General features: G+C 38.5%; 1 protein-coding gene across 4 annotated transcripts in view; it reads right to left on the minus strand.

Moving 5' to 3' along the window:
- The window catches only part of Lars2 (leucyl-tRNA synthetase 2, mitochondrial), a 139,063-nt gene that overhangs the window by 92,109 nt on the left and 21,597 nt on the right, over positions 1–25,357 (minus strand). For all 4 annotated transcript variants that reach the window (XM_015489384.2, XM_048795482.1, XM_048795483.1 and 1 more), the window contains exons 4-5: positions 19,795–19,886; positions 17,551–17,611 (exon numbers count right to left, since the gene is read on the minus strand). In XM_015489384.2, coding sequence (XP_015344870.1) covers positions 17,551–17,611; positions 19,795–19,886 — 153 coding nt within the window. The remainder of the gene's footprint in view (positions 1–17,550; positions 17,612–19,794; positions 19,887–25,357) is intronic.

A 25,357-nucleotide genomic window follows, 5' to 3' on the forward strand; every position in this document is an offset into this window, starting at 1 on the left:
GGAGGGGGGATAGTAGAAGATAGGAAAGGCAGCAGAACACAACAGACACTAGTATGGCAATATGTAAATCAATGGATGTGTAACTGATGTAATTCTGCAATCTGTATATGGGGTAAAAATGGGAGTTCATAACCCACTTGAATCAAAGTGTGAAATATGATATATCAAGAAATTTGTAATGTTTTGAACAACCAATAATAAAAAAATTAAAAATAAATAAATAAATAAAATAAAATATTTTCAGCAAATCTAACCATAAAAAAAAAAAATAAAAAAATAAAAGAAGCTCAGGGACATGTGGGACTATAACAAAAGATATAACAAGGATGTCACCAGAGTCTCTTAAGGTGAGGATAAAAGAGTAAAGCTGAAACGACTCAAAGAAATAATAGCTGAGGATACAGCTCAGTTGGTAGAATTCTTGCCTCACATGCACAAGGCCCTGGGTTCAATCCCCAGCACCACACACCACACACACACACACACACACACACACATACACACACACACGAAAAAGAAACAACAAAGGAAATAATGGCTGAAATACTCTCAATGTGGCACAATAACATAAAGTGACAAACTCAAGAAGCCAAGTGAATCCTAAACCAGATAAACCTAAAGAAACCCACTCCAAAACACACCATAATCAAACTTCTTAAAATTAAGACAAAGAAAAAAATACCCTTGAAAGCAGCCAGACAGAAATAATGTATCACCTTTAGGGAGAAAACAATTCCAAAGATAGATTGGTCATCAGAAACCACAGAGGCCAGAAAGAAGTGGCACACTATTTCTCAAGTGCTGAAAGAAAAGAACTGTCCATCCAGAACTGTCTTCTATGGAAATATTCTTCAGGAATGAAGGAGAAATCAAGACTAAAACAAAGAAAAACAGACTCTGCCATGATTAGATCTACCCTAAAAGAATGGCTAAAGAAAGTCCTCTAGGGGCTGGGGATGTGGCTCAGGTGGTAGCGTGCTCGCCTGTCATGCGTGCGGCCCGGGTTCGAGCCTCAGCACCACATACAAACAAAGATGTTGTGTCCGCCGAAAACTAAAAAAAATAAATAAATATTAAAATTCTCTCTCTCTTAAAAAAAAAAAAAGAAATAAAGTCCTCTATTTAGAATGTTATAAAAAAAGGAACCTGAGAACACCGAAAATGAAGGAGAGAAGTTATAATGTGAGTATATAAATAAAATTTGTTTCTCTTGAGTTTTCTGAACTATATTTGATGGCTAAAGCAAAAATTATAATGCTGCTGCAGGTGATTCTCAATGTACATTTAAAATAATTAATTATAATACCCAAAGGGAAGATTAAGGAAGGGTATGTAAAGGAAAGCAAAGTTTCTACATTTCAATTGAATAGTAAAGTGTTCTACCAGTAGGCTGTGATACCATAAATACAATACAATACCTAAGCAGACATTAAAAAGCTGATACAATGAGATACACAAAGCACTACAGCTAAGTCAGGATAAAACTCTAGAAAAGAAATTCAAATAACCATACAAAGACAGAAAAATAAAAACAACAACAAAAAAGCTAGAAAAATAAATTAAATGCTGGACTTAAGCTAGACTTAATCTGGTTTAGGATTCACTTGGCTTCTTGAATCTGTCCCTTTATGTTATTGTGCCACATTGAGAATATTTCAGCCATTATTTCCAGGTTATTTGTTTGTTTGTTTGTTTTGTTTTTTGTGGTGCTGGGGATTGAATCCAGAGCCTTGTGCTATTCGAGGCAAGCACTGTACCAACCTAGACTTAATTACAATGAATATAAATGGTCTACACACACCCATTAAAAGAGTGGCAGAATGGATTTAAAAATAAAAAAAGCTCTGATCATATTCTGCTGTTACTTTGTTTCTTTTTTTGGACTTTTTTCTTCCTTTCTTTTTCTCCCCAGGGCTGAGGACTGAATTCAGGGCTTGTGCATGCTAGGATATTCTGTTTATGAGAAACCCACTTCAAATATAATGATACAGGCAGACTGAAACTAAAAGGTTGAAAAAAGAAAGCCATGCAAAAACTAATCAAAAGAAAGAGTGGTTATATTAATGTAAGATAAAGTAGACTAAGGGGAGGGGTTATGTTAGCATATCATAAAGTATGCTGCATGTATGTTTCAAAGAAAAATGCACTTCACAGTAAAATATGGTAAACAGACTTCAGAGCAAAACCAGTGACAGAAGGGCATCATGCCATGATGAAAAGATTAATCAGCACGAAGTCAGAGCAATCCTATGTGAAGCAAGAAGTGATAAAACTGAGAGGAGAAATGGACAAGTCCACAGTTACAGTTAGACTTCACCAGTTCTCTCTCGACAATCAATACAACCTAACTAGACAGGAAACAGAAGAGTTCATCATCACCCAATAAGATCTAACTGACCATTTAGAGAACAAGACACCCAACAATAGCAGGATACACGTTGTTCTCAAGTCAGGTACCACAAGAAACCATATCCCTGGCCATAAAACAAACCTCAGCAAGGGAAATCATAGCCAGTTGTGGTGGTGCTCGCTTGTGATCACAGCAGTGCAGGAGGCTGAAGCAGGAGGATCGAAGTTCAAAGCCAGACTCAGCAACTTAGCAAGGCACTGAGCAACTTAGCAAGAACTGTTTCTAAAAAAAAAAAAAATTTAAAAAATAATAATAATAAAATAAAAAGGGCTGGGGATATGACTCAATGGTTAAGTGCCTCTGGGTTCAACCCCTGTGCAAAAAAAAATTTTTTAAAATAAAAAAAAAAACCCAAACTCAAAAAAACACCTTGAAATCATACACATTATATTCTCTGATTCACATAGTGGAATCAAACGAGAAATTATTGAGAAATTAAGATCAGGTAATATTTGGTAACTAAACACATATCAGAAGAATCCATGAGTCAAAGAGGAAGTTTCAGAAGAAATTTTCAGAACATAGTTAATGAAATGAGAATAAAATAAAATAGATAAAATTCTGTGGGACCCAACTAAAGCAGTGCTTATGTTAGAAGTCTCAAATCAGTGACCGAATTAAGAACAAAATCGACTCAAAGTAAACAAGGGAGAAAATATAAAGAAAGTGGTTATCAATGAAATTGAAAATAGAAAAACAATAGGAAAATTGATCAAACAAGAAGATTTTTTTCTTTGAAGGGATCAATAAAATTAACAAAGAAAAAGGGAAAAGAAAAACCAGAAGCAACAAATTACTAATATCAGGAATAAGACAACTAGACTCCATAGACATCAAAAGAAAACAGAATACCATTAGCAACTCTACCTTCATGAATCTGACATCTAAGATGAAATAGACCAATTCCTCAAGGAGCATAGAATACCACAGTTCACCCAATATGAAACAGATAATTGGAACAGCCTATAGCTACTAAGGAAATTGAAGTCATAATTAAGAACCTCTAGAAAAACAAATCCCTGGGACCAGATGATTTCACTGGAGAATTTTACCCAATGTTTAAAGAATTAACTCTTAATCTTCATATTCTCTTCTGGAAAATAGAAGACGGAACACATCCCAAGTTGTTCTGAAGCCAGTATTAACCCAATACCAAAACCAGACAGACATCCCAAGAACCAAAAACTATAGACCAATACCCCTTTTGAATACAGATGCAAAAATTCTCAACAAAATATTAGTGAATAGAATTGAGCAAACTGTAGTATTTATATACCCTGGCCAAGTGGGGCTTATACTAAAGATGAAAGGTTAAATCAGTATTCAAAATCAATCTACCATCTTAGGAGGCTAAAGAAAAATCAATTCATTTGATGCAGAAGAAGCATCTGACAAAATTCAACACCCGTTCATGATAAAAACTCAGAAAATCAGACAGAGGGAACTATCTCAACTTGATGAAGAATATCTATCCAAACTGAAATCATGTAATAATAAAAGACTGAATTTTTTTTTCAAACATTGGTAACAAAAATTTAAGACCTAAAAAAATGAAGAGAAATCTGTATTAATGGACTCAGAAAACTGTCAAGAATCTGCAAAAGACATTGGAATTAGTAAGGAGTTAGCAAGATTTCTGGTTATGAAATTAATATAAAACAGAAAAGTGGATAGAAAAATGAACATATACAAATGACTATTTCTTTGAGAGAAATTATAAAAGTCAAAGTAGGCAAAATGGAGGAATGAGGGGAGAGGGAGGGCAACAAGAATATGAAGAAGAGAAAGGGGGCTGAGTTGGAGCACCTTAAACAATCTTATGGAGTTAGCAGCTTATTGTGGACTTTGAAATATTATGTCCTTGAGCAAGTTTTATCCTTTCTGCATAGGAAACAGCTTTCCAGATTTTATTTTCACAGCCCAAAGTGTCCCCCTATCAATATTTTTAAGTTGTGGTAAAATATACATGACTTAAAATTCACTATCTTAACCACTTTAAAGTGTACAGTTCAGTGGAATTGAGTGCATTCTTATTATTGTGCAACTGTCACCACCATCCATCTCCAGAATTCTTTCCATCTTGCAAACTAAAACTCCATGCCTATTAAATTGTAAGTCCCCACTTCCCTCTCCCCCTAGTTCCTGGCAACCATCATTCTTCCTTCAATCTCTATGAATATGATCACTCTAGGTACCTCATATGAATGGAATCATACAATTTGTCTTCCTGCAACTGGCTTATTTCATTTAGCATAATGTCTACAATTTTAATCTATGATGTACCATTATGCCAGTATCCCTTTCTTTTAAAAACTGAATGATACGTCACTGTATGTATATGCCATTTTGTTTAGCCATTTGTCCACTGACGGATACTTGGGTTACCTCTCATTTTAGCTATTGTGAATAATGCAACAGAGCATTAGTGTACACATCTTTTTGAGACCCTGATTTCAATTTTGGGGAGATATATCCAGAAGTGGAATTGCTGATAATTGTTGGTAATTCTATTTTTAACTTTTGAAGGATCTGCTATACTGTTTTCAATAGAAGCTGGATCATTTTACATTCTACCAACAGTGCACAAGGATCCCAATATTTCCATGTCCCCATCAACACTTATTATTTTCTGTTTTGTTTCATTTTTGATAGTAGCCATCCTAATTGGGAGTGAGGTAGTATCTTACTGTGGTTTTGATTTGCAGTTTCTTAATGATCAGTGATGCTGAACATCTTATCTTTGGAGCAGCATCTATCCAAGTTCTTGACTCATTTTTGAAAAATATTGTTTAGGTTTTTCTTGTTGAGTTTTTGGGAGTTCTACATATACAGATACTCCTTGATTTACAATGAGATATGTCCTAATTAATCTACCCAAAGTTGAAAATATGATAATTCAAAAATGCAAAGTCAGGAGAAGAGAAAGAACGAGGAACCATGGCAGTTGTGGTTGTAGCTTGAGGTGGTTTAGGGAAGAAGGTGGCACATTGGGCAACAGCTGCTATCTGCCTTATAAATTCAGGAACTCATGTATGTAAAGTTTCATTGTAGCATTGCAGCCACTGCCTTGGCCCTAGTGGTTGGTGGAGTCATCATTGTTAGCAAAGCAATGCTAGTTTCTGGGTGATAAGATGGGTAGGATTTAGAAATGGCCTCTAACTACGATTTTAAAGCTGAAGGAGCCAGGAGATGATCAGCCACTTTTAAAACTTACTTTTTTTTTTAAGATTTTTTTTTTAAAGATGGACACAATATCTTTATTTATTTTATTTTTTATGTGGTGCTGAGGATCAAACCCAGTGCCTCACACACGCTAGGCAAGCACTCTACCACTGAGCCACAACCCCAGCCCCCTAAAACTTACTTTTAAACATAAAAAGAAAGTGATGGATGGAATAATTCTTTAAGAGAGGCAGTGGTGCCAGCTGCTGGCACACACCTCAGGAGGGTGAGGCAGGAGGATCACAAGCCCAAGGCCAGCCTGGGCAACTTAGCAAGGCCCTGCCTTTAAAAAAAAAAAAAATCAAATGCAAATGCATACATCTAAACTACCAAAGAGCACAGCTTAGTAACACTGCACATATCAGCTCTTTCCTCTTGTGATCACAGCTGACTGGGAACTTTTGCATCTACAGAGAGTATCATGGTGCATATTGCTAGCCTGGGAAGAGACCAAATTTCAAAATTCAAAGTGCCATTTCAAATGAATGTGTATAGCTTTCATGCCATTATAAAATGGCAAAAAGGATTTTACAGCTATAATTAAAATAGAGAGTATACTCAATTATCCAGGTGAGCACATAATAATCAAATGTGCCTATAAAAATTGGTATCTTTCTTTAACTGGAGTCAGAAAGATTTATAGCATAAGAGGGAATGAATGTATTACTAGAGGATCCTGTGGAAAGCTGGAGGAGGAATGCAGGCAGCCTCCAGGAGCGAGGACCAGCCCTGGTTAATAGTGGCAGGGACACAGAGAGCCACCCTACAAATGCTGAAGAGTTGAATTCAGTCAATATCCCAAATGAGTTTGGAAGTGGATTCCCCCCCAGAGTATCCACCTGTCTACACCTGGAATGTGGCCTTGTAAGACCCTGGCAGATGTCGCCAATGAGCCCACCCAGATTTCTGACCTACAGAAGCTGTGAGATAATAAGTTTACGCTGTTTTAAGAGGCGAGCCTTAGGTACTTTGCTGTGGTGGCAATGGTTAACAAATGCAGGGGACCTGTCTAGATTAAAACCAGCAATAAAAGACTTTCCTGGGACAAGTTGGAATTCACATATAGACTGGAGATTAGATATTATGGAGTTACTGTTAATTTCCTGGGTTGTCTAAACAGCACTGTGGTTAATAGGAGACAGGAATGCTGAAGTACACAGGTAAACGCACCATGAGGTCTACAAGTTACACTTGAATAATTCAGAGAAAAAAAATAAAATGAATTTATACAAAAGCAAATACGGCAACAATTACTGAATCTAGGCAGAAAGCATATGGTGGTTGCACTTTTTCTTCAACTTTTCTGAATGTTTGAAAAAATTTTATTTTTACAATAAAAAACTGAAGAAAAATTGTTGTAAAGAAGGTAGACATCAAAGAACACATACCAAGTAATTCAATTTCTGTAACTTTTGTTAACATCTGTTTAAAAAAAAATCAAACAAAACACAGATGTAAATAAAGAGTTCTAGAGATACAGGTAAAGAGACCTGTGCAACAATATGAATATACTTGATACCACTGAACTGGTTAAGATGGTCAAGTTTATGTTATGTGCATATTACCACAACAAAAAATCATCTGGAAAAAAAATTAAAAGAAACACATATGTAGGTGGTAAAACTATATTGATCGTACTATCAGTAATGATCATGAATGTCAAAACAGAGGTCACCTGCAGTGAGGAGAGATGGAGTATAAAAGGGCGGGGGGCATATTTTGAGCTTCTGGGAGCTGGTAATGTTTTCTTTCTTTCTTTTTTTCCCCCTCTGGTGGCAGGGATTGAATCCAGGGGTACTTACCCACTAAGCCCCAATTTCTTAGCCCTTCTTTATATTTTATTTTGAGACTGGATCTTGCTAAATTGCTTAGGGCCTAACTAAGCTGCTGAGGCTGGCTTTGAACTCACTATCCTCCTTCCTCAGCCTCTCAAGCTGCTGGGATTATGGGTATGCACCACTGTGCCTTGCTTATTTCTATATGACAATGTATTAAGCTATATGTACATGGTTTATGCTCTAGTCTATATTTTATAGTGAAAGGAAGTGATAAAAATAAATATAAATAAAAATAATCCCTGTATTTAGAAAAATACTGTCTAATATTTATCTGCCTCCTGGCCCTCCTTTTTCTGGAGATAGGTCTCACTGTGTTGACCAGGCTGTCCTTAAACTCCTAGGCTCAAGGGACTCTCCTACATCAGCTTCCAGAGTAGCTGGGACTATGTACAGGCATAAGCCACTGTGCCAGGCTTATTTTTTAAGTTTTGATTTTATTATTTGTTTATATTTACTCTTTCCTATGTTTCTTCTTTCTAAAGAAGAGAAACAAAATCACTGAAATTCTGGGGGGGGTGGAGCCTAGAAATCTAAGTTTTAACAAGTTCTCCTGGTGATTCTGGTGCTCATTCTGGTCTCAGTACACTAAAAAAAATCATCTTTGTTATTTTCATGAAATAACGACTTCATCTTCCAGACCTTTTAAATATTGCTTCCACCATACCTAAAGCTCACTGTACCATCCATTCACACTCATGCATTCTATCAGAGCTTGTAGCTGGCTGATGTGCAAAACTAATCTGCAGGCTAATTCAGCCGTAGGGAGGGAGGTTTTGTGCACTTATTTTCAAAGGCATTTAAAGAGTAATCTAATGTCTCCCAATAACAAGAAGCATTCTCCTGGAAAACAGCCATGACTCAGAGGGGAAATAGATCATGCTGACCATGTGTTAAAGGCACGATCCATCACCAAAACCTAGGCCTTCAAGATAGGCATAGGTCTTGCCTCCTGAAAACAAGTATCAAGCATTAAATGGGGAAGTTCTCTTCCATTGGTCAGATGTCCCCTTTGATAGGGACAGGCTCATGACTACCAGCCGGGACTGTGGACAAAACAAAAGAATTTCCTTAAATGGCCACATTTACTGAGTATCCTCAGGAGACCTCTTTCTTTAGTTAGGGTCAAAGAGTCCAAGAAAACTACTACCTTGGCAGAGGCGAAGAAAAACCTACCTTCCATGTTTCAGACTGGCAAGCACTGAGCTGGCCTGACCACAGAGGTCAACTGGGTGGGTGCCACTTATTAATGAGGAGACAAGGTCCTGACCTCAAGATGATGGCACAGATCGGAACACCAACCATTCTGTAGCAGCACGGACTTTCCTGTAAATAAACAGGTAAGTGCCCAAAGAAAACCAGCCAAATCGTATCAGCTAAAATAAAGGTAACACTGTCCCCTCCCAATATCCGGTCCCAACCAAAGGGAAATCCTCTGGTAAAAGACTCTGAGGGAGAACCAGTAATCCAGAGCCAGAGATCTGCCAAACTGCTTCACCTCTGTGAGGATTTTTGAAAGGGGACTAGGAGAGTAAAGCACTCCCAGTGCCTGTTACCAGTTGTCAAGGCAACCAGCTCAGGGCTCTCACAATGGAAGCTTCTCGACCATGTTTTCAGGTGCTCACCGGCTCCCAAGTTCTTTTTGTTTTAAGCTATTCTTTAAATACTTAAAAAAAAAATTAAAAAAATATATCTCCCTATTCTTCTGGAGGCCTCATTATTTCTTAGAGTTGAGTCCTTCCTATCAGACCAGTCCTCTACATGAAGTGCCATAGTAAGCACTCCGAGAACAATAATAATCTTCACTTTGCAATTATATAAATTGGCTGACTTTGAAAATAAACTCAGGTATGGATGATACAAAGAGACTGTTTTGGGGATGGAAAAAGGGTATGCTCCTCCACCATGGTAACAACATGTGGGTGGGAAAGAAAAGGCGCAAACAAAGACCTGCAGACTCGAGCAAATGAGTCCACAGTAGGAAAAAAAAAAAAAAGATATCTAACATAACTACAGAAATGTGCAAACTGGTATTCCATGACCTAAGGTACTGTTAACTGTTCTATGCTATGATATTCGAGTTGTGATTACAAGAAAACGAGCAAGTAAGACAGATAAGAGGCTTTGCATTTTTAGCAACATATACTAAATTCTTTACATATGGAATTGTATCATGATCAGAGAGAAACAGAAATGAAGATACATGTGCTACGGATGCCATGACCCTAAGAAGCTACCCTACTTTATGCAGGCTTTAAGGTACTGATAGCCAAAACCTGGAAGAGGTCAAAGTCACCCAAAGCCCTATTCTCATGAGAAATGCGGGTGGAGTACAGCACTCATGTGGTTCTGCCATCCCTGGCTTCCCTTCACATGTGACCTCACCCACAGTTCTGCAGACAAGTCCCTCTTAGCCCACGTGGCCCATGGGGAGAGTACAAGGTCACATTTCAGTTTGTTTTAATGGATAATAGTCTTAGGGGGCAGCAATTCTGTGCTCGCCTGGCCTAGAAATGGGCAAAGCAGTCAACCTTATTGCTGGGCACAAGAATGTACAGAAGACTGAGACAGAGTAGGAGAAAGAAATCAGACACAGACACAATGAAAATGAGTGCAAATAAAAACGCAAGATCTCTGCAATAAACTCAGAAAATAGTCAACTTTTGATTATGTCATTGACAGAAAACCAGAAGAGTTGAGTTAATCCAAACATCATTTATGCTCAGTCCTGGAATATTCCCTCTTTGCTTTAATTTTCAATGAAGTATGGCTGTGTGGAGATTGCTCAGTAAGCACCATAAACAAACAACAAGGCTCTCCTCTGGAAAGTTCCACAGTCAATACTTTGAATCTTATTTGGTTTGAGCTTTTTTTTTTTCTTTTTCTTTTTATACTTGTCTGACTTTGAAGGGAACTCCTAGGGACTGTTCCTAAAATGACTGTTCAGATGATTCCTGATGAAAACCAGGCCCGAGTCTATTCCAATCAAGAATCATCACCAGAACCACCTCAGGCACCAGGACACTGGGGAGGTGGCAGAGATCAAAGTCAGAGCCACATCTGCTTCAAAGGGCCTCATCAAATGACTTAGAAGCTAACTCTGTAACATGAAATGGAACTCACAAAACCATCCCCGTGGGTCAGTTCATTATCACCCAATTATAATTGAACCTTAAAATATAGAAAGCTGCTACAGTTTGGATCTTAAATGTCCCCCAAAGCCCATATATTAAAGACCAGGTATTCATTTCCAGTTTGGCACTATTTGGAGGTGGGTGAACCTTTAGAAGGTAGGGTCTAGTGGGAGGTTTTAGGTTATGGAAGAGGGTGTCCTCAAAGAGGATTGTGGGTCCCTGGTTGCTTTTTCTTTTCTCTTTTGTTCCTGGCCATGAGATAAACAGCTTTGCCATGCCACATGCTTCCTACCATGACATGCTGACTTGCCACAGGCCCAGTGGTATTGGGCCCATCAAATCATGAACTAGAACCTCCAAAACTGTGAACCAAAATAAACCTTTTCTCTTTGTAAGTTGATTGTCTTGGGTATTTGTTACAGTAATGCAAAGCTGACTAACACAAATGCAATTCACACTTTCTCAGGAAGGCTGCTGACTATTCCCAAAAGGGACTGAGTGTTCCACAAAGAAACATCCTACTCTCCACCCCACCTTTCTCTCTCAGTGCACAGTTTGGAATTTCATTTCTTCTTTACTCTTCTCTCAGTAGATGTTCAACTATTCACATTCAGCTTCCAATTTGTTACTTTCCTTCTCCTCAGTATGATACAAGCTGTTTGGGGACTAACATCTGAGAAAGTGAAACACTGTACCATGCTAAGAGAGGATCTCTGATTATCATTCTGGCTCACCAGAAATGCATTAATTCCAGGAATGCATACATGTTTTTCAATCCAGAGAATTAAGCTTTTTATGTAAGGAAGATGAGGATGCAGTTCAAGAGCAGGACCACTCTACGGGACTCCTTGCCCAAGGAGAGGCAGGAAGAAGGAAGGCTGTCACGAGTTGGATTTAAAGATGGCTTTCTGTCTGGAGGAGGAAGATAACATTTCTGAGCCACTGTATTTTAAAAACTCTTCTAATTGTTGGCTAGCCATCTGCTGAATGATCTTTTTTTTTTTTAATGAGACTTTAGGAATATTGTTTGTGAAGGGGACAGATTTGCCTCAACAATTCAATAAACAGTTTCCTCTCTCTCCTCACTTTCTGCTTTGTATGCACCAAGCAGATGGCAAAGGTTTAATCAAAAAATGCTTATGGACTTTTGGGCAAGAGGGCATCATGAACACACACATCTAAACTTGTTTCCATTACTCTCATTAAAATGACTAACAGAATATAAAGATGGAGGTGAGGGTGTTCAACAGGGCTATGCCAATGCTGGAAACAACAGAAGGTGCCATCAACATGCCAGAAATGCCAAGGAATTATAGCAGATAGGTCCAGAAGAAAAATGCCACAAGCCAAAAACACATCCCCTTCTTAGGAACTGGCTGATTCTTGAGAAGCAGGGCTCTGGCGCCCCTATTTCAAAGGGGAAGACAGAGGAGGCCATGGGGCTCTGGGCAGAGGCAAAGTCTATAAATTGGACCCCTCTGGCATGGTAGCTCAGCAACACTTTGAGCACTCATGTTCAGAGTACATCCATGACACCAATTCATACTGGGCAAAGATCAGACCTAAGAGAACGATGCACCAGAGCAGTTAGTTCTCCAAACCCAGACCTAAGGAAATGACGCAGAGAACACGACAGAGCTTCCCCTCCCCTCCCCTGGGGCTGAAGGGATCTCTGAATTGGCATACTAGTCCACCTTACTTGGGAATGGGGGAAGGGAGCAGTCCACGAAGTGTCTACAGGATTCTGGAACAAATAAGGAGAACATAGCATTCCAAACTGTAAAAAAGACTTATTACAAGAAGCCAAAACACATTTTCAAGAGCATCTCCTTGTGTTAAAGAATACTTTTGAAGATAAATGGTCTTAACAGATGACTAAGAGGAGAAGAAGAAGAAGGAATAGGAGGAGGAGAAAGAGGAGACGGAAGAGGAGAAGGAGAAGGAGAGAAGGTGAAGGAAGTGGAGATGAAGAGGGGAGAAAGAGGAGAAGGGGCGGGGGAAGCAGCAGCAGGAGCTGGTCTAGAAAAAGCACCACTTCTTTTCCTGAGAAAGAAAATGGAAATTGAACAAGATAAGGAAAAATTCTAATAAATCTAAAAATATAACAGCAAAATTAATATTTCTACTAAAAGCTATGCTAAACAACACTGATTCTACATAAACAGAATCAGTGAAACCAAGCATGAGAAGTTCTTCTAGAAGGCGGAGAAAAAAAAAGATGATCAAAATCTTAGTGTATGTGCTGCCAAATTGAGCACAAGGTGACCAAAATCATGACAGACCTGGGAAATCAAACTCATGAAGGTCAGTGAGTGCACAGGTATGGTCAGCACTCTGCAAAGGATTCCATGCAAGATCCACAGGAAAGATCCCGCCCCCAACTATGGATCACAAGTTCATAGACCAAGCCCCAGGCAAATTAAAGCCAAAAGACCAACTCTGAGATACATTCTGATGAGAATGTCAAATGGCCAAGGCAGAGAAAGAAAGAATCCAACAAGGATCAGAATGGAGTAGAAGAGTACAATACACACAGACTTAATTCTGGCTGGCCTTAGACGTCTCTATCAAAAGACAATGGATCAGGTAGTGGTGGCTAGGTAAATCTCTACATGTGATTAAATTGCATAAAACAACTACTATTACTATCATAAATATGAACACACAAGTGACTTCAAGTAAAAACTGAAGAAATCTGAATAAGATTTGTGCTCTCGTTACTAGTATTATGCTGGTATCAATTTCCTGATTTCAATATTATATTTTGCCAAATGATTTCTGTTATGATCCTGACAACTTCCTATGAGCCTGTAAGTATTAAAAAAAAAGAAGAAAATTGATTGAGATCCACCACAAAAATGTGAAAGAAAAAATATAAAAAGATAAAACCAAAATATTGCTATTCATATTCAGCAGAGAGTCATTCTTGGTTATGAAAACAGTGAGTAATGTTAGAGGATCCGAAGGAAGACTTAAAACAAGATGCAAAAAACAGTTTTTAAAGGACAGATGTAAAAGGTCTACTGATAAGCAATGAATTTAAGATCATTAAATTTAATTAATTGTTATGGATATGATTATAAAACTGGAAGCAAATATCAAATATAATGTTTAAAGAAATAGACATGATCTGAAAAATTATAGCACAACAGTACATTAGGCCTAGGATCTCAGAATATAAAAACAAACCCTTAGAATAGATTAAGAAAGTGGAAAGTGGAACTGTTACTACTTTCTTTTCTTTTTTTAATATTTATTTTTTAGTATTCGGCAGACACAACATCTTTGTTTGTATGTGGTGCTGAGGATCGAACCCGGGCCGCACGCATGCCAGGCAAGCGCGCTACCGCTTGAGCCACATCCCCAGCCCACTACTTTCTTTATGTTACAAGGGGACCAAGAAAAATACACTGCTTTATTTTTTTATGTTGATACCAAGGATGTGTTGTTTAAGAATGAAACAAAACAAAACAAAAACCTTTAAAATTATCTCTTAGCAGAGTACAAAATAGAATTAATATTTTTTAAATCTCTAGAGAAAAAAAATCCAAATTTCAAATACTATGACAAAAGAAGAACACTTAAAACTATGTTTTAAAAAGTCTAGTTGGAAAATAAGTATGTTGTGAAAATAATTTTCACTTTCCTATTAGACACAAGGATTCCAGATTAGTCAAGAGATTTCCCCATGTATTTTGCTTGTATTTTAGATCTTTAGATTAATTACATCTACCAATTGATATACCAAAAGAAATCAATAAATAAAGCCCAAATTGTTTATTTTATTTTTTAAAATGGGTAAACATATCAGGGAAACAGAAACACAAAAAAATAGAAATGGCACTGTTAATATACAATGAAGAAACTTCTGTTGTCAGGTATTAAAATGAGTTATAAAGCAATTATAGTCAAAAAGTAGTTTCATAAAGACATAACAAGTAGATCAAATAAATAGAAATAGAACTTAGTGTTTAATGATAGTATAAAAGATTCTACTCTACAATAAAGGTAGCCTTTTAGTCAATGAGGAGAAAAAGGATTATTGGAAAATACAAAAATGACTCATAAAACCCTAACTCAGAAACAATTGATATTATAGAAAAAGTAGTATTCATAACAAAATAAAAATCATTAAGAAAAGGAAATATAAGCCAGGTGCAGTGAGCACACCTGTAATCCCAGTGGCTTAGGAGGCTGAGACAGGAGGATCACAAGTTCTAGGCCAGCCTCAGCAATTTAACAAGGCCCTAAGCAACTTAGCAAGACTCCATCTCAAAATAAAAAATAAAAAAGGGCTGGGGATGCAGCTCAGTGGTAAAAACAGCCCTGGGTTAAACCCCCAATACCAAAAAAAAAAAAAAAAAAAAAAAAAGAAAGAAATTGCCTACACAAGGATNCTGATTTCAATATTATATTTTGCCAAATGATTTCTGTTATGATCCTGACAACTTCCTATGAGCCTGTAAGTATTAAAAAAAAAGAAGAAGGAAGGAAAGGACAAAAACCCTCTACCTATATGGGCAAAAGATTTGATTAGATCATTCACATACACCCTAAATTCAAATATTCATTAAACACATGAAAAAAACTTCCTATCAAGGGCTAGGGGTATAGCTCAGTTGGTAGAGTGCTTCCCTCACATGTACAAGGCCCTGGGTTCAATCCCCAGCACTACAAAAAACAAAAAACAAAAAACAAAACGAAACAAAAAAAAAACACCCCTCCCATCACAAATAAAAAAAGAAATACCAATGAAACACTGCACAGTATCTTGGGAGTGTAAGCCTATACAACCTTTATGGAGGATAATTTGGCACTAAGTACCACCAGCCTTAAGCCTATTCTTGTTTTTTTGTTTTTTGGTGTTTTTTTTTTTTTTGAGATTTTAGATTTCTGCTCCAAGTGTGGAGAATGTGCAGAGCAGCCATAGTGTGGTCAGTGGATTACCCCAGCCTGCCAACTGGGTGACTAGCCATAAAATGAAATCAGTAAAAGTATCTGCTTTTAGAGCCTTGAGATAATCATAACCTACATGGTACCTGCCACAGCAACCGTGGGCGACAGCGGTAGAGAACAGTGATGTTTGGCCATAGCACTAGAGGTTCAAAATCCTTTATGTGAAACCCCTGCAGCCTAATATGCTTTAGAATTAAGACATTTTTTGGATATTAAAACAAAAATAACAGTATAATTACCTAACTAGGTCTGGGGTAATAGCTGATAACTTTACTATTCCTACTTAAAAATCTTTGAATATTAATTTTAAGTGAAATATCAATTCAGGTCAGGTGTTGCAGTCCAATAAGTTACAAAAATACTTTCATTTTTTCAGAGCTTTCTGGACTTCAGATTTGCACAAGAGGGACTGAGAACCTGTATTTATAGCAGAACTATTAGAATTTATCTAAATGCATAGGAATAATGGATAGATTTTAAAAGTTATATTCATAAAAAGGAAAAATCCATAGCTGCAAAAATAGCTTTTTCAAAGAATATTTAACAAAATGTGAAATATTCATGAATACTAGGTAAAATAAGCAAGATTTTAAAATATGCATTATGTAGGAAAGGGCACAGCTCAGTTATGGATTACTTGTCTAAGTACACAAGGCCCTGGGTTCAACCCTCAGTACCACACACACACACACACACTACAAATTAAATTTTATAAAAGTAAATCATATAAATGTTTATAATTGCAGAACAAAAGAATGCAAGGAACCATACCAGGATATTAACTTAGCTATACTATGTTCTTTATACTTTTCTGAATAATATTCTATGATAATCAGGAAAACAATTCTCAAGTCATTTATGTTTAACTCTCCTGTATAGGACTAGGTCAGTTATCGTTCTAGGAGGCTAGAGAATCTACCTTTTCCCTTAAGGAATATTAACATGTAACATGTTCTGGACATGACTCAGCTCTCTCTGCATGAGATTGTATTTCATTCTCTATCAATGATTTTCCACTGGCACCTTAGGACAGCCTGGCCCAGACACCAGGCCTTTTTAACACCTCTGTCAAATGAAACACTGATGGTCTTGCAACTCGATGATAGAAAGGGCATCAGAGGCGCAATTAGAAATTGATTTAAACCCTCCTTAATCTAAAGGAGTGATGAAAAAAAAATTCAAGGCCTTTTCACTGTACTCATTAAATTTTAATCATTTAAGAAATTGTTGGGGAGGAAGAGATCTCACCTAGGTTTATTTCAGGGCTCTCTTGAGTAAAGGGCTATAAACTTAATGGCACAAGCAATGAATCCCCAATATTCTGTGGAGTACGGGAAATGCTGAGAGGTATCATGGCATGGAAGGGGCCCTTTGTGGAGGGGACAAGCAGCAGTCCACCATATCTAACAGATACTCCTTCATGTCTAAGAAGTGGTCTCTGACCAGAGCTTTGAAAGACTCACTTCACAGTCTTCCATGAATTCCTCCTGGGTCTGGAATTTTCCACTGTTTGCGGGGGCATAACAGTAAAACTGTTATACACCAAAAAGGTAATATGTGACTGAATCATTATAGGCTGTTATGAGCCTCAATTATGAACTTGGTACAAAAATGTAACTAAATGGTCAATCAAGAACACTAATCACCTAAAGGACCAGTGAGTTGGTATTTAATCACTTTTATGTAGATTCTAATAGACTTTTTAAACCATTGCAGAGAGCAAAAGAAATCCTTGTTCAAAGCTTTTGCCACACACACAAAATAAACATAGTTAAATAAGAAGTTAATTCTCTTAGCTTAATCCCACAGAAAATTACTTGTTTGCAGACAAATTATCCACTCAGGATACTTTGGTATTTGTGGAGAGCTAGTCCTTCCCTCCAGCTCCACACCTCCCTCCCTTCTCTTCTCCCAATCCAAACAAGAGGAACAGTCCCCTGAAATCAGGCCCTTCCTAAGAATTTTGACCTCCCAAGAGGAAGGGCTGACTTACCCTGTCCCAGCTGAAACACAGGCCCAGTTGGTCCAGCTGTTTCCTCATGTGTTTAATATTACTGTGAAACAAAGGAAAGCAAGTTTGATTTTGAGAGGGGTTAAAACCATAAAGAAACTATTCTTTGAGAACATGGAGGGAAACTGGAAAAGTATAGATGATTCAGAGGGGCTCTAAGTGTTATTTTGCTCTGGCAAAAAAGAAATAAAATAACCACTAAGAATCAGTGAAAATACCAATGTATTAGAAAATACTTTTTTTTTCTTCTTTTTTGAGAGTTACCATCTTCTTGGATTAGAAGAGACTCATCATTTGGAGACATACACAATCAATAGAAATAACAGTGGTCTTGGCCCTGGGAGATGCTCCTTCCTGGGCCATTCAGATAGACAACAACTCCTGGCCCATCCACATGCCTGAATTTAGCACAGATTTAAGTCAAACAATTATAAGTCTTAAAGTGATTAGAGCTGGGTATAGTGGTGGATGCCTATAATCCCAGCAACTCAGGAGGACAACACAGGAGGATTGCAAGTTTGAGGCCAGCATGGGCAATTTAGTGAGAGCTTGTCTCAAAATTTAAAAAAAAAAAAAAATGTGTGTGAGTGTGGCAGGTAGCTGGGGATATGGCTTGCGATAGAATGTTTGCCTAGCATGTACGAGGCCCTGGGTTCAATCCCAAGAACTATAAGAAAATTAAAACTCTAAATGAACAAATTGTGGGAATTCAAAGAAAATCATAAGAGTACTTTGTCAATCAAAAAACGAAAACTAAAACTGTCCAATATCTATGAAGTAGGGAGGAAACTGAGTTAATTAATTTATAATATGGAATAAGGAAATGCATCATTTTTTAAAAGGACTAACACATTTCAATGTTGCCTCTTTCAATTCAAGCAGACTTGAAAATATGAAAAACCATGAAAAGTCTTCTGTCATCTCTGATTAGCTAATAATAGCTTATTTATGAGCCAAACACTTTGTAGAAAAGTGCTAATCTTTATCTAGTCACATGAGGTAGGAATTATGACTATCCTAGTTTTATAGTTGGTAAACAAAGGCACAGAAAAGTTAAGAAGTATGCTCAGAATAAACAGCTAGCAAGAAGGAAAGGCAGGATTCGCATCTAGGTGCTAACTACTATACTAAAGGGGCACCAAACTTTCTGTAACAGGCTAGAGGAATGTTTTTAGATTTGTAAGTCACATAGTCTCTGACACAACTACTCAACTCCACCATTGTATCATGAAAGCAGTGAGGGGCAATATGTAAATAAATGCACATAACTGTGTTCCAATAAAACTTTATTTATATTAAGAAGTAGGGATGGATTTGGCCCATAGGTCATAGTTTCCCAATCCCTACTATAGCTTACATCAAATTTGAGGTATATTTGATCATTTTATTTAAAATATCACCTCCTTTTTTTATTACTCCTATTAATCTAGAATTCACCATAAGTGGAAGAATAGAAACTAGGGGTTAAGAAGAAGAAAAGAAAAGTAGATATAACAGTAGAAGTCCAATAGTTCTAGAAAGTAGCCTTGGGCAAGGGAAAGCAGAGGGAGGTGAAAGACATTGGGGACAAACCCAGGAAGTGCCCTTTTACATCTCTGAGGAGTGAGGAGAAAAAGGTCTCAAGTCTTTGTAAAAGGGGCTGATGCTGTGGGCCCAGAAGATTCTGCTGTGTTCTGGTGTGAGGCGCTCAAGATTTTACCAGGAAGAAGAGGGATGGACACTGTTGGCCCACTGTACATGGAAGATGGAGGTGGGGGGGGGCGTGCTTGGGAGAAAGTCACAGCCAGCATCAAGTACCATGTATTTCCATATTGACTAAGTTCCCTTTGCTTGTCAATGATGAAGACAAAATGAATGTTTAGAGAAAATTACAATGTAGTGTTTGAATACAGGTCAAACTATGATCAACAAGACAAGAAGCATTAGAGAAATTTAACAAATGTAACTGTCCTTTTTTCTCCCAAATGCAAACGCTCAAAGGACGAGTAACTTGGTAAATAACAAACATCAAAAGAGCATCTTCATGAAAACACCCCTCCTTCTCTGATATTTCTTAGATGAGAACACAGTGTGTTAGAAGACAAACACCAATACAGACAATCCTGTTTATTTCTTGGCAGGCTGAAGTATTTTGTTTGCTTGCTTTATTTTTCATGCATAGCCTGAAAAAAAAAAATGTTTCAGGTTTTTGTATACAAGTGTTTGAATATACCTGTCAACACATACCTTTGGGTCCAACTTTCTGGGTGCAAATTCCTCTCTATGGCAGCATTTTCAGCAGGCAATCCAAATGCATCCCATCCCATGGGGTTGATGACCTAGCACCGAGAAGACAAACATCAGCCACGGCAAATCACTAAGAGCTATGTGGGTATTCTCTTCTGGGCAACAAACAGCATCCCCTCCTGCTAACATTCTTGATTCCTTCTGGGTGATTTCTAACTATGTGTCTGAGAGCCAGCAGGCTGCCTGTGATGTTCGCATGGAAGAGAATTAAGGTTATACGCCAAAGCGCCAATGGCAGTCATCTCTTGAGTCCTTAGTTGTTCTCATAAGTACTTTTTACTTTCTCCTGTTTGTATTGTCTGTAATGAACCCAAACTGTTTTTCTGAAATTGCAAAAAGCTTTCTTCAATTTCAAAAATATGTGCACATAAAATTTATAGACTTTCAAAATACTCATTCATGTCAGAATTTTCCAGTTAAGGGGCTGTGTTGTCCAATATGGTAGCCATATATGTGGCTATACATTCAAGCTTAATCAAAATAAAATTTTATTTATTTATTTATTTTTTTGTTTAAATATTTTTTTATTTTTTTTTGAGAGAGAGAGAGAGAGAGAGAGAGAGAATTTTTAATATTTATTTTTTAGTTCTCGGCAGACACAACATCTTTTGTTTGTATGTGGTGCTGAGGATCGAACCCGGGCCGCACGCATGCCAGGCGAGCGCGCTACCACTTGAGCCACATCCCCAGCCCCTCAAAATAAAAATTTAAAGTTGGTTCTTCAGGCTCATTAGCCACTTTCCACATATGCAATAGCCACAATGGCCGATGGCTACATAATCAGATGGTGGAGATATAAAATATGCCATCGCCACAGAAAGTCCTGTTGGACAGAGCTGCACTGAATGTGCACCATGACTGATAACCAGAGATCCAGCTCTACCTTCACCTAAGCAGGTCCATCTGGAGAGGCCCAGGCCACTGTCTTTCTCCTGAACTCACCTGAGTTCAGCACCCATTCCCATCTTTTGAGTATCACTCAACACCTTACCTGAGCTCACTCCAGATCCGAGAATTCTGTTGTTCCTCTCTCTTCCTCTCCCTCTTTTTCCCCTACCTGAACCAACACACTCTTTTGAAAGGCCCCCTCCCCATTTCTTCCTGAAATCCATCCCTTTCTTCCTACAGTAAGGAAGGGAATACACCACTACCAGGGATGTGGGAACACATAGCAGCAGACAGTAGGCCTCCACATAACAACCACTGAGACTGTATCTAAGTAGATCTTTTGAGCAAGCCCTATGCAGCATTTATACTAATTTGTAAAATATCCTATATATTTTAAATTAATTGCAAACTACTTGGGCATAAGGAATGCTCTACATGTAGTTTCCTCATCTTTCCTCAGTCTGTCTTCTATAAATGGGGATAAATTGGTAACTTCATCAGATCATCGTGAGGATTAAATGAGTTAATATAGGAGAAGCACGGAGAATAGTGCCTGCCAGGTAGTAAGTAAAGTGCTGTGTGTAGTGTTAACCATTATTACTTTTATTCTTAAAGATTACTGCCTTCAAACCACTTCCTATAAGATATTTCCATTCTCTTAAGAGCAAAATCTCAAGATCTTGGAGCTTAAAGATTCTTTTGAGACACATCCTCTATTTTACCCCCTTATTTGAAGTGTAAGCAACTGTGGCCCAGCAAGACTGAGGAGCAACCACTTTGAGCCAGGATAGGCCACTAAGAAACTCCTTTCTCCAAATGGATGATTAGTTAGAGTGTAGTTGGCAGCTTCAACAGCAAATTCTCTAAACCTAACTTAACATGCTGCATATAGAAACAATGACGTGAAACACTGTTTACAGACACCAAGGATGGCCTCAGACAGCCAGGTCTCTGCCCCGTCAGTTCCCCACTAGTCTCTGAAAATGATCCAGCCACAATGCCACAGACACAGCTTCTCTCCAAGCCAGTTTCCAGGATTTCTAGAAAGCAGCCCCTTCCAGTGGGCCATCTGACTGGCTGTCCACTGCCACCAGCAGGAGTGTAACCATGCAGAGAACCTGAGCTCATGCTCCCACTTCCTGGGATAATGAATATTCAGAGGCACTTGCTGGCGCCACCTCATCACCTACCCCTACATCAGGATGGGACATTTTCAACTAAAGACATACACCATAAGAAATAAGACTCACTTAAAATTCTACTTCACATATATTCATGTGAGATACACCCATGTACTTCCCTAAGGGTGGGTTGCTTACAGGGAGCCTCAGAAGAAGGTTAGTGCCAGGCATCAGAAATTTTTACCTAAACAGAGCAGACCACACAGGCTCAAAGGGAGAGGTCCTTGGCCCTCCTTTCAGGGAAAGGGACCGAGCAGTTCTTCTTTCCCACATAGTTAATGGTTCACACCAGGTGCTTCGATGGAAAGCAGCCCAGCTGTTCTTGTCGCAGCTGGTTGAAGCAGAGCAGTCCATCAGCAGAAGGCAGCCATCTGTGAATTGGTCACGGAGGAGCCTGTCTGATGGCCCTGGGCAAGGACACTGCCCTGAAGTAGATGTCACCATATTGGAGGTGGTGGGAGACTGGTCTCACCCAGACCTGCTCTCTGGAAGGGACACAGGCTCAGTAAACAAACATGCTATGGATCTCTCATGCTGGTTCTTGCTCCAGGGCAGCCTGGTTTGCCAGGTTCTGTGCTGTATTTCCCAGTTTGGGCCATCAGGGAAGCCCTGGACTTCCCTGAGATGACTCCTAAGCTACTATTTTCAGTTGCTGCATCCATATTTCCTGCTTTTTTTAAAAAAAATTTTAATTTGTTCTTTTGGGTTACACATGACAGTAGAATGAATTTTGACATATTATATGCAGTATAACTTCTCATTTTTGTGGTTATACACTATGTGGAGTTTCATTGGTTGTGTATTCATATATGAACACAGGAAAGTTATGTCTGATTCATTCTACTATCTTTCCCATTCCACCCCCCACCTTTCCCCGATTCCTCCCTGTCCACCCCAGTGAACCTCCACTCCTCCCTCCACCCCTATCATGAGTCACCATCTGCATATCAGACAGAACATTCAGCTTTTGGTTTTGGGGGACTGGCTTATTCACTTAGCGTGAACAAACTGCTTTTAACAAGTAGAACAACACAACACAATGACAAATCAAGGCCAAGCTGACCCTTACCCACTACTCTGCCCATTCCCAGCTCCTTAATATAACCAATAACCCCAGCCTTTGTATTCTTCAAAGCCTCCACCCTCAAACACAGACACAAACATGAAGACATGTATAGGAACTTGCTTATGTCTATGGAAATAGAATCTATTTATAATATATCACTTTATGACCTGCATTTTTTCATTTAACATTATATTGTGGATTTCTTTATAAAATCTGAAAATATGCATATATGTCTTTTTATTTAAAGTTCTACCAATCCCTGAACAGATCCATGCAGTTTTAGCAACCTAATTGGACACATCCCACTTCAGCTGAGAACCTGAGGTCTATTTTTCTCTTGTGAAATGTGACAGACCCGGGGTTTCATCCTCCCAAACAGCATCTCTTCATCTGGAAACTGTTTTTCCAATCTCACAGGGTTCTGGCCTGGACCACCAATCATAAAGACCCTTCCTCTGGCTACAGGGGAAGCATATGCCTGAATCCTTCCTTTTGCAGGCTGGTCTGAAGCCAGGCCGAGTGCTGGGACAGGAGGAGACTCTCTTTTCTCCTTAGTCCAGGTGGCTCCCAAGAGATCCAGGTGACTCTGCCTCACCTCATGGAGATGTCTGAGAAAACAAAACAGAAGGAGCTAGGAGAGCTAGAATGCAGCTGGCTTCAAGGAATTGGTCCCAATCCTGGTGAGCCTGTTCCTACAGCATTTCCTTGGATCCTGTGAGTTACATCAGGATCTGTAAAACCAAACAATCAAAACTTCCCTTTCTGCTTAAGCTGATCTGAATTGGGTTACAATCCCTGGCAGCCAAGAATCCTAAGACAAGTACCCTTTGGGACACAGCTTTCCCTTGAATACTGCTTGATCCATAGATGACAAACACTCTCCTGTGATCGCAATTAAGTTTTGCACTTCTTTCTCTTTTTCTTTTAAAGTTTCAGAAGAAAAAAAAATCCAATGCTAGGGGACATGTGCTGGATTACTTGAAAGTTCTATAATACTTCCACGGACAACACCTGAGTTCTGCTTCCAGCTGCGCTGAGAGTCTCTTAGGACTGCTTCACTGGCAGAATAATGTAACTGTTGTGTAACTGTTCCACAGAAAGGGGAAAACTTAATTACCACTTGGTGTCTTTGTCAGAACTGCCAAAATGGCACGGATTCAATGTTTCTGCCTATTAACATTCTGTTAGGCGCCATCCATATTTTTAAATAAAGTCAATACAGAGACTGTCACAAAAAACCCGTCTGGATTTACGTAATATACTTATTCACTTCTATTTCTGTTTTCAGATGGAATGAACATGAAAAGATATTCTTAGTTCACATGTTTTCCAAGCTGTCTATGAATATGAAGTTAGAAAAATCTTCAAAGTTTCTTAATATTTCAGATTCTTATTGAAATTTAAAAAAAAAAATCACACTAGGCAGAAGAAAAGAAGACAGAGTGTGAGAAAGACCTTCTGCATCATGAAGTCAAATGGCAGTTCTGTCCACCACAGGTCAGATCACTGAAATAAAGGTCCAGTGATCTGGGAAGGGTCCCCTTGATCTTATATCCTGGCTTCCCAGAGCCCCATAAGCAGGTGCAGAGCTCACTCTTATGCTATAAAATGATTCACTCCTGTTGGGGTGGGGGATAAACCGAGGACCTGCAGCAGGATTACAACATACTCAAACCTGCTTCTGTCTCTCAAACAGCAGATTCTATTTTCTGGTAAAATTGTTATGGCTCGTTTACGTGAGAGACAATGTGACAGATGCTTCCTTTGCCAGCCTCATTCATGTCTTGGTCTCTTAAATGTTATTCAGACTAATTACCCCATTCTAGGCATCAGACGCTGCTCTGGGCTAGGGAAGTAGTTCAGTGGTAGAGCATGTACTTAGCATGCAGAGGCCATGACCTGATCCCCAGCCCTGCAGAAAAAAACAAAAACTGTAGTTTCTTCAGTTTCTTGTCCTTGGATTCTCTATACCAAGACTGTCCAAATCATTCACTAGAACTTTAAACCCTCAGGCTGAGGATATAGCTCAGTTGGTAGAGTGCTTGCTTGCATGCACAAGTGCACAAGGCCCTGGGTTCGATCCCCAGTAACAAAAAAAAAGAAAAAACAAAACTTTAAACCCTCCTTTTGGTTTTAAAATTTATAATCCTTTCTATCACCCTAACTTGTTTTAGTTCTTCCTTAGTTAAAGAAGTAACTGCAGGGGGCTGGGGTTTTGGCTCAATGGTAGAGCACTTGCCTAGCATGTGTGAGGCACTGGGTTCAATTCTCAGTCACTGCATATAAATAATAAATAAAAGGTCCATCAACAACTAAAAAAAAAAAAATTTTTTTTTAAAGAAGTAACTACACCTCTAACTTACATGTG

This window comes from Marmota marmota, unplaced genomic scaffold (genome assembly GCF_001458135.2).
Source record: "Marmota marmota marmota unplaced genomic scaffold, marMar, whole genome shotgun sequence".
In the NCBI taxonomy this organism is placed as follows: Eukaryota; Metazoa; Chordata; class Mammalia; order Rodentia; family Sciuridae; genus Marmota; species Marmota marmota.